General features: G+C 36.6%; 2 protein-coding genes across 9 annotated transcripts in view; one reads left to right on the forward strand and one right to left on the reverse strand.

Annotated features, from left to right (window-relative positions):
* Positions 1 to 120: 120 nt before the first annotated feature.
* On the forward strand, positions 121 to 4999 carry gnpnat1 (glucosamine-phosphate N-acetyltransferase 1). Of its 6 annotated transcripts, none has more exons than XM_016674814.1 (7): positions 178 to 216; positions 837 to 935; positions 1030 to 1197; positions 1315 to 1377; positions 2961 to 3088; positions 3348 to 3409; positions 3996 to 4999. In XM_016674814.1, exons 3-7 carry the CDS (start codon positions 1044 to 1046, stop codon positions 4141 to 4143), a joined length of 555 nt encoding a protein of 184 aa, XP_016530300.1. In that variant the 5' UTR covers positions 178 to 216; positions 837 to 935; positions 1030 to 1043; the 3' UTR covers positions 4144 to 4999. The 6 variants fall into 6 exon arrangements, with proteins under 6 accessions (XP_007559113.1, XP_016530300.1, XP_016530302.1 ...); XM_016674816.1 differs by having other exon boundaries at positions 216 to 317; XM_007559052.2 differs by having other exon boundaries at positions 216 to 317; positions 837 to 931.
* A 487-nt stretch (positions 5000 to 5486) lies between these two features.
* styx (serine/threonine/tyrosine interacting protein) overlaps positions 5487 to 9509 on the reverse strand; it is a 22421-nt gene continuing 18398 nt past the window's right edge. For all 3 annotated transcript variants that reach the window (XM_007559056.2, XM_016674817.1, XM_007559055.2), the window contains exons 3-11: positions 8560 to 8613; positions 8360 to 8457; positions 8216 to 8276; positions 8077 to 8113; positions 7962 to 8001; positions 7073 to 7123; positions 6894 to 6966; positions 6272 to 6365; positions 5487 to 6060 (exon numbers count right to left, since the gene is read on the reverse strand). In XM_007559056.2, the coding sequence (XP_007559118.1) occupies positions 5987 to 6060; positions 6272 to 6365; positions 6894 to 6966; positions 7073 to 7123; positions 7962 to 8001; positions 8077 to 8113; positions 8216 to 8276; positions 8360 to 8457; positions 8560 to 8613 (582 nt within the window). In that variant the 3' untranslated portion in view covers positions 5487 to 5986. The remainder of the gene's footprint in view (positions 6061 to 6271; positions 6366 to 6893; positions 6967 to 7072; positions 7124 to 7961; positions 8002 to 8076; positions 8114 to 8215; positions 8277 to 8359; positions 8458 to 8559; positions 8614 to 9509) is intronic.

Below are 9509 nucleotides of genomic sequence, written 5' to 3' on the forward strand. Positions count from 1 at the left end.
TTTGGAATTCCTAATTTTGAGAATCTCTGTAATCGTGTCAAAGCATGGCTAGATGTTGACCCACCATGAGAGGAGAACTGACTGTGAGCGACCCTTCGTTTGAGCCAAATGATGCGGATCCCAAACGAAGAGCCGCAATTCTCATCACTTCAGGATCTATGCCACGTCATACGCTGTTGGGCGGAAGCAGCAGCCACAACACCCACGGTGCTCTGCGTAAGTATGAAGCCCAGCCTCATTCAGAACTAACGCGTATCCCTGTTCATTATATCCGTGTGGGAATTCAGCTGGACAGTATCTCACTGGGTTTTTCACTGGTAAGCTAACAGTTCTGCTCGGTTATCAACATTTAGTTGTAGTTGTATTTTGTACACTGGGAAGAAGAAGTTCCTGGAAACGGCTCGGTTAGATCGGTTTGCTTGAGTTAAAGTGGCCTCGTGTAGGTATCAGGACACAAGTCATTGAAAGCTAACAAATTTTACTTTTTAAATGTTTATGTCAGTGAAGGAGTTGTGTTATCAAGGATACGTATTTTACAATGTGCTACTGGTAGATTAGCTTTTAGTTATTGATTCACACAGTACATCCTTGTGTTCTGACTCATAGATGGGTTAAGAGCAATAAAGTGTAAAACTATATCGTGTTAACATGGAAACTCAATTTAAGGCAGGGCTAAATCGGGAAAAGAGATGAACCACTGAAGATTGTATATTCTGGACTGTGCCTGGCCTCATCCTGGAAACTTAGAATCATGACTGGCGCGTCATGCTGTCAAAAGATGTGTGTTAGTAGTAGGTGTGACTGTAATCTTGTTCAACTTGTTTCGTAATCTTCAGGACCTGAAAATGTTTCACAGAAGGAAGCTGTAGTTCTCAGGTCAAAGGTTTGTGTCACCGAGCAAATATATTCACTGTCTGGACGGAACAAGTTGGTATGCATGTGTTTTACAATTAAACTGAAGAAAAATGTATAAAGGTTTTGTGTCTTAAAATACCATTATTTTAAATTTGATGTCTGCGTGTCTTCTAGACAGAGATTGTGGAATGCTGCTGGACGAGACTCCACTTTTTGATCCCTCTTTGCTTAAGGAGTTGGACTGGAACAGCAACGCCGTGTCCTTCTCTCCGCCCATCTCACCAACCAACCCAGGAGATGACCTGGAGCTCAGGCCACTGTGTACAGCAGATTTTAATAAAGGTCAGTCAGGATTACTTATTTATACCTAAAAAATCTGAATACTTCATGAGCCATGAATCGTATTTTCAATTTGACAGGGAGATGTAATTGACTTCCTTTGTTGCTTTTGTTTTCCAGGATTCTTTCAAGTTTTAGCTCAACTTACCAAGACTGGCGATGTCACGCCAGAGCAGTTTGTTAGTAAGTTGCACTTAATGCTGCAAAAATAATTAACCTCTTAATAATTCTACCATCAGGGTTTTCAATGTCTTTGACTGCAAATCTTGCTACCACTATTAAATTGATTAAACTCTACATCTGCAGTATTGTCACACACAGGAGGAATTGGAAAAAAAAATTGTCATTTAATTCAACAATACAGTATATATTCATATACTTTATGGACTCATTACACACAGAATTGTATATTTTAGCAACAAGTGAGAATAACCAGGTAAGGCTAGATGAAATTATACTGTAGTCCTTGGGTGTCAAACTCCAGTCCTCTAGGTCCGCTGTCCTGCAGTTTTTAAATGCGTCACAGGTACAAAACACTGGAATGAAATGGCTTAATTACCTCGTTCTTGTGTAGATAAGTTCTCCAGCGCCTTGCTAATGACCTAATTATTCTATTCAGGTGTGGTGCAGCAGAGGCACATCTAAAAGTTGCAGGGCAGTGGCCCTTGGGGACTGGAGTTTGACACCTGTGCTGTAGTCGAAACTCAGACAACACAGACTGATACGTTTCTGAAATAAAATCAAACTTCCTTCTGTGCACAAACTAGTTCCAGTTCTCCTGAGAAAGTGCACCACAATAGACCATACACACTGAGAAGTGGTGGAAAAGGCCTTGGGGAAGTCACAATATAAACATTATAGCACACATTGTATTATTATTATTATAAAGTTTATTTGATGGGGACAGACACACATCGACATACACAAACTGAAAAAAACGGCAGTCCCATGTTTGCATTATGGTGCAATAGCAACAGCTAATTGTCCCTAGTTGGGCTTTTTAAAAAATAACTTTAAAAAATTGAAGTGATAATCATTTAAAATAGCACAACATAATGTATACAAACAGAAAAATGTAAAACATCAAAAATGGGTACAGTTCTATTTTTGACATAACCAAAGTTTTGTTTGATTTTTGAACGTACTAAAACTGTTTACAGACTTTAAATGAACAGGAAGTGAGTTCCAAACTGCCGATCCTCTCACAGACAGAGCACTTTGAGCAAAAGTGGTTCTTCGAAAGGGGACCTTACAATTTCCATCCAAAGATGCTCTGGTAGATCTGCTGTTGCCCTGCAGTCTCTGTATACAATCGCTTAATGGTGTAGGTGCAAGTCCATTTAAACACTTAAAAATCTATTTTCATACATTATAATTTAGAAAATTTGTAAAATCCAAAATGCCAAATTTAACCAAAATGTGACAGTGATGGAATCTAATCGGCTTTTGATATAAAACCTTTAAGGCCCGATTATAGAGACTTGCTAATGGTTTGACTATAGTTTGATTAGTCTGAGACCAGACGGTAGCTCCGTAGGTAAAATGTGAGAAGATCAGTGAGTTCAAAAACATCTCTGCACAGTGAAGTGTCAAACAATGGCTAATAATTTTAAAACAATTTATATTTGATCTCACAGTTTTGCAGATTGTATCATCATGGCTCCTAAAATTGTAGAAAACAATTTTCTACAATTTTAGGGAAAACCATTAATTAAAAAAAAAAGGTTTGTCTTTTAGAAAGTTGTCCTGTTTTCTGTTTGTTCTAGGTAAGTTCAAGCACATGAAGTCAACAGGAAACTACTATGTTGTCGTCGTGGAGGATAAAAACCTGGGACAAATTATTGCCACAGCCACGCTTATCATTGAACACAAATTTATTCATTCCTGTGCCAAGGTACAACACACTGACCAAGAAGCAAAGATCCAGAGCAAAGAGCCATGATCTCTTTCCATTCTCCCTATCACCACTTATTAGTTACACATTAATGCACTGACTATTAGAAGCCTAATATTCAGTCGGCTTGTTTTTTCTTCTTTTTTTACATGTACATTGCTTTTCTAAAATCAAGACAAATAAATTTCACCTTGTAAATACAACAGATTCAGAAAAATGAACAAAATGAAGATCTGCTGCCTTTATTTTTTATTGGTAGAGAGGCCGGGTGGAGGAGGTGGTTGTCAGTGACGAATGCAGAGGGAAGCAGCTCGGGAAACTGTGAGTAGGCCTGTGCAAACCTGACAGCCCACATAGCTTTTAAACTTAAAGGGTAAATATTTGCTTTACTGCTGCAGTAGCTTTTAGTCAGAGTTTTGTTTTTCCTCATATAGTGTGATATCAATTTAATTATGGAATGATGAAGGCATTCTAAAAACTGAATGTTTTTCCCAAAACTTTAAAATAAAGATCAGACACAGAGTTGTTAGGGAGGTTCCCAAAAGTTTCTAGCAAGTACTGGTTATGTTTAACATGTAAGAGCAATGTCCTGTACCCTGTCCGGACCAATAAATTGTAAGTTGTAAGCATGAATATCCCCCAATGTTAGGATGTATTTATAGTCTGATGAAACTAAACATAAACTTTGTGCCACAGTTAGAAAATGTTTGACAGAAACATGACCAAAAATACCATTCGCAGAGTTGAAACATGGTGGTGGCAGCATCATAAAACGGGGTGACTTTTTTTTTCTTTTTTAGTCAGTTGTAGTCTCATTATTACATCACAAGACCTGGCATATTTTAAGAGGTATTTTGACCTTTGACAGCCGCTGTACATAAAATATCTTGTCTCTTTCTTCTTGCAGGTTGGTGTCAACACTTACTCTTCTCAGCAAAAAACTTAACTGCTACAAAATCACTCTGGAATGTGCGCCCAAAAACGTGGCTTTCTACCAAAAATTCGGTTATACCTCTTCGGATGAAACTTACATGCAGTGCAGATTCTTCGACTGAGGAGAGCTGCAGCTTTAACCACCTCAGTTTTTGGGGCATGGACTGTTTTTATATCTGATATCAGCACTTGCGATGGGGGTCTTCAGCACTAGCGCCCTGGTTTGCTCTTGCCTGACAAGGTATTTTAATTTCTGAAAACTTGAGTGTCAGTTCATTGAAGCTCAGTTTGACAATAATCCGCCTGACCAGGGTGGGTGTTTGCTGTTATTTTCCCTTCATCCGTCTTAAAGAATGTATGTGTTGTCTTACTTTCCCAGAGAAAAAGGGTAATGAGTACAAAAAGGACAAATCTAATTTGACTGCTACACTACAAGTAAAGACAATCCTACAAAAACATTAAATTTGGCTTTTATCATATGGAAAAAAGTAATGCTTTTCCCCACGTTACTTTTAAGCTACGCATTCTCATTGTACAATTTGGCCTTATAGTTTTCTGCCACCAATTAATAGCAACTGTTGACATTCATGAGGAACCACCATGATATCTGGGTTTTGTTTGGGTTTCACTTTTCTAGTCTGATTGGTACGAAGTGCTCTTTTTTTCAGCTTATCGGTTTTGCTGTTGGGATCCTAGAATGAAGTTTTGAATACAAGAAGACTGTTAAACTATTTCCAGTGAAGAAAAAACATTTTCAAAGGCGGTAGTAATAATTTGATAAGGGTGTTTTTTTTTTTAGTTGGTTAACTGGATTTAGCATTAAGCATTTTGTAAAAGAAATGACAAGTGATTTTTGTAAATTCACTTTTATTTAAGCTTTTGTAGTTGAGTTTTATAATTATGCTTTTATTCTGGGGAAGATATTTAAAATAACTTATTTCCAAATGTAAATCCAATAAAATATTCTATGATCAAGAGTTTCACATTTTTCTGCTATGAAATTACTCAACAGATGAAGTTGTTAGTCGGGGTTCTTTTTGCATGAATTACTGCATCAGTGGTATGCACTATGGGCACAGGATGCTTAAATCTCTGCTTCATTTTTAAATGCCTAATTCCTCTTGAGGAATTTGGCATCTAGTTCTGCATCTTTCTGTCACATTTCTTTCCATTCAGCTTTCAAGTCATGTGCTGGAAAAAAGCACTATAGTCATTAAAAATTGCTTCTTTTTCTGGCAATTTGAATTTGGTAGCTTTAGATGCAAGCAAAATAATGAAAAAAAAACTATATATATATATATATATATACACACACACACTTTTTGAACTGAGAAACTTTTTAAATCTAATCTTTGATTTGTGCCTGAACTCTAAGCATAAAGGCTGAAAAATGTTGCGGTCCACCAATTGCTGGAAAATGAGCGTTGAACAAAGTGTAGAAGTACATAAATAATGAAGACATTACTACAGTACTCAGGACTTGTTTTTATTAAGCAGTGTTTAGCATTTTTCTGTTGACTGTTAGGCCTTATTAGTTCATCACCTTATTACTCCTGAAATAAAGGCATAGCTACTCCTTTCGTCCTCCGCTGGGTGACATCTTCACTTCGCTCCCTTATGTAGACATCCCCGATTAGATTATTTTCACTAATTCAAGTATTCAAAGTGCATTATTGCAATACTGTCCCGCTGCAAATGCAAAATGCTTAAATACTATAAAACTGCAAAAAAAACAAAAAAAAAACAACTAACATCAGTGCATCCTGCTCAAATAACAAAACAGTTATCCATTTTGACCATTGTTCACTAGTCCATGTCTCAGACATGGGTAAGCTGTCCTCCCACCCCCTTTCCCATTCCCCTTAGAAAAAGTTCAAATATTTACATTTTTAATCCCATTAAAAATGTAAAAAAAAACATGAAGAAAAGAGTGCACAGTGCCACACAGCTTAAAGTCCGTAAAGCTCAGCTGTTCTGTGTTGCTGTGACCTGCATTGCTCCAAAATCTTCATCCTCCTCCAGGCTGCGTTTGCGACTTCCTGTCAAATAAATGTGATTTGGTCACAAATAAAACTTCACACCAGTCACATAACGGTTGTTTTATATGAAAAGACACAAAAAGAAAATGTATCATTGCAGCCAGCTTGGAAGAAATTTGGTCACCACTGCTCTATCAGCAATGATTTGAACAATTTTTTTTACAACACTGGTTAATTTTTACAAACCAGAGATGGTTCATCTTGAACAAACCTGGCATCCCAGCTTGTAGAGAGAACGACCTGCCCAACTCTATTGGTGACATCATTTTAATGGTCAGTTTGGCCAGATAGATTGCTTCATATTCCTGCAAAAAGAACCAAAATAAATCCTCATAACTACAATAACCAAATAATTCAGGTGACATTGCCAATTAGTGACATTGTATAAGCCAATTAGTGAATTGGCGTATACTCCAATTCACTAAGCTCAGGCTTGTCCCATACCAATACTGTTAATTTGTATTTTATTACCAGATTATGGGTTCATAAACTCAAATATGTATTATGGGAAAAGTATCCAGGGCACATTTACCTATTCTGAGTATTCAACATGAATATATTATTAATTGCCACTGCAATAACACTGTACATTTTTTCCAACAAATTAAAAAATTTGCACCAAACAAACCACTATCACATTAAGAAACCCAATGTATTTACATGTACACAATCTCTAGAATACATCAAAGGTGTTTTATTACCACACATCTCACTGTTAAACACATGTTAATAGAGTCCTAAAACTTATGCACATTAAATCATAACCATATTAAGATTTTTAAGTATGCTAACATACTTGCTAACTGCATATATCAGGTTTAATCGTGTCTTACCTGCAGTTGGTGGACAAAACCTACGTTGGGGTTGATGCAAAATCTCCTCTCCTGTACGTAGCTGAATGCATCCCTGCAGTTACAATCACAGTTAATCCGAAAGCTTTATAAACTGCACCGATGAAGACTTTGTGGCAAGAGCCGTAGGTGGCAGCTCTTGTTTACTGGAAACAAATTACCTGTACTTCATCCCAAATGTTTCCATAAGGTAGGCAATCACTAAGGCAGCACTACAAGAAGCAAACATAGTAATGTTACTTAGACAGATGATTCAATTTTATTTTCTGAATAAAAAACTACTGATCAGTGAAGATGTAAAACATTACATAGCTAAAAATGTTTTAGTTCATAATAAGAATCTGTTTTTTTAATCTACCTAAAATTCTAATATACATAGATTATATTTAAATGTTGTAAACCATACTCTAATATCAACAGAGATAAAACCTGGAAAAATGTCATTTGAATTAGTGAGTTTCTTCTTAAATATTTATCAAAATGTTTAATTTTTATTTTTAAATCCATTTCATTTTCTTGATGCACCAAGGGTGGGAAGATATCACTGAAATACATATCACAATATAAACATATCAGTCAATATCAATAATTATTGGTTAGTTTTTTGTTTTAAATATCTGAAATACTAAACTGGTAGTGTGATATTTCCTATTTTTAAGCAGTTATGAGAGCAAACATTAAACTTCTACTGCCAAAGTTACTCAACAGGTTGTTGCTGGGTAACCAGAGAATGGGTGAGTTGCTAGGTAACCGAAGACTGAGTGAGTTAGTTGATGCCATCAACCTTGCTCAGCTGGCTGTGAGAGGTTGAGAAGCTGAAGTCTTTCCTCTGCCTACATCCCCCAGAATGCTGTGTGGTTCTGGGCCAGAATTCAGTAAAATTATTGAATACTGAAACAGAGGCATTATGTATTGACATTGATCATGTGTCTGTATACATATTCTGTTTTAGATTGATTTGCTGTCCAGCCCTTGATGCACCTTCACTTTAGGAGCCTCTTGTGTTTTTTTGGCCTAAAATTACACACATACAACAAAGTAATGCCTTACCTTCTCGATATCCCTGCATTACCATGAACCAGCACTTTTCCTACAGGAGCAAAACACAGGTCACTTAATTGAACAGAAAAATATTTAAAGCATAACAAACAGCAAGGAAACTTACCATCTGTTGCCAAGCAGCTATCAATAAACTCTTTAGTCTGCAAAAAGGAAATAAAAGACAGTATATTGTAAATGCCAATGCTCTTTGAGTGAATAAAATGTTTTTTTTTCTACAAGGCCAAACCTAATCCATGACTTACCATAGGAAAAAAACGAATTATATTTTCTACTGGATTGTCAGCAATATCTAAAACAAGATATCTACAAGAAATATATGAAATTATTGTCACTCAAACAATAAGCATACATAGCGTTCTGAGCATATTGTATGTGTGTTACCTTACCTAAATCTATGAGAGAAATTGGGTTTGATAAAATTGGCTTCAATGTCTTGGCGAACACAAATGATGTGTGTTATGCCGTGTCTCTCAAGAGTTGGCAGCTAGAAGAAGACAAAACAGAACAGTGAGAGGTACAATTAAAATCAGCTTTATTTTCTTTTAGAAATACATGTGTTCATTTGGATGATTCTTGATAGTATTACCTTGCTTTTCATTGCAGCAGAGTAGGGCCCTAAAAACAGTCCAGGTAAAATCTCCTGAACAGAAATATACATAATGACACACCATCAGCAAAAACACATTTCATGGTTTAGCTGCTACGCTGCACACCAAGTACAGCAGAGCGGTGCTTGTCTGACAGGCGGTTTGGTAAGATTCCTATCTTTTAATATCACATTTATGAGGAAACTAAAATGAACATAAATTAAATGATGCTTTGCAGACAAAACGCTGATCAGGCATAACATTATGACCACTGAGGAGTAAAGGTTGGCCTGTCCAGTCTGAGTAATCTGCTGATAGAACCAACAATGGGCACAAGAGCTCCAGAACCGGAGAAAGGTGCAATAGAAGAAGGTGGCTTTCATTTTCTGTTCAATCATGTAGACAGCGGAGTACATTGCTTTTCTGGGAAACACACCATACATTAACAAGGAGGATTTTAACTATGTAACCCAGAATGTTCTGATTTAGCCTTGTACGGTTTTAATAACAAAAAAAAAGAAAAAAAAGAAGAAGGACATTTTATCTAAATACATTGGCTGAGTCATAACTCCTCCCTCTGCAGGCATTTTAATGACTGTCCAGGATATCCAGTGAATGTGGGAGGGAGGCTCCTGTTGCAATAAAAAGCTGTGATTACAAAAATAAAACTACAATTGCTAACCGCGATGCTATCCCAGCGATTAGACTTCTGTAAATGTACTACATAATGGTCTAAATATCTGTAACTAATTTTACAGGAATTTGCCAAAATATAAAACTCTCACTTCTGAAGTGATTGCTCCTGTTGTCACAATTACAGCCTGGCATCAACCCTGAGACAAATTTTTAATTACTTCAAAGTTAGCATGGACTACTAGACCCACTGTTGACATGTCTCTAAGGAAAATCATCTCTGCTGTATGACAGTCATGAGACTGTCATACAGCAG

The sequence above is a fragment of the Poecilia formosa genome, unplaced genomic scaffold (genome assembly GCF_000485575.1).
Source record: "Poecilia formosa unplaced genomic scaffold, Poecilia_formosa-5.1.2 Scaffold102, whole genome shotgun sequence".
NCBI lineage: Eukaryota > Metazoa > Chordata > Actinopteri > Cyprinodontiformes > Poeciliidae > Poecilia > Poecilia formosa.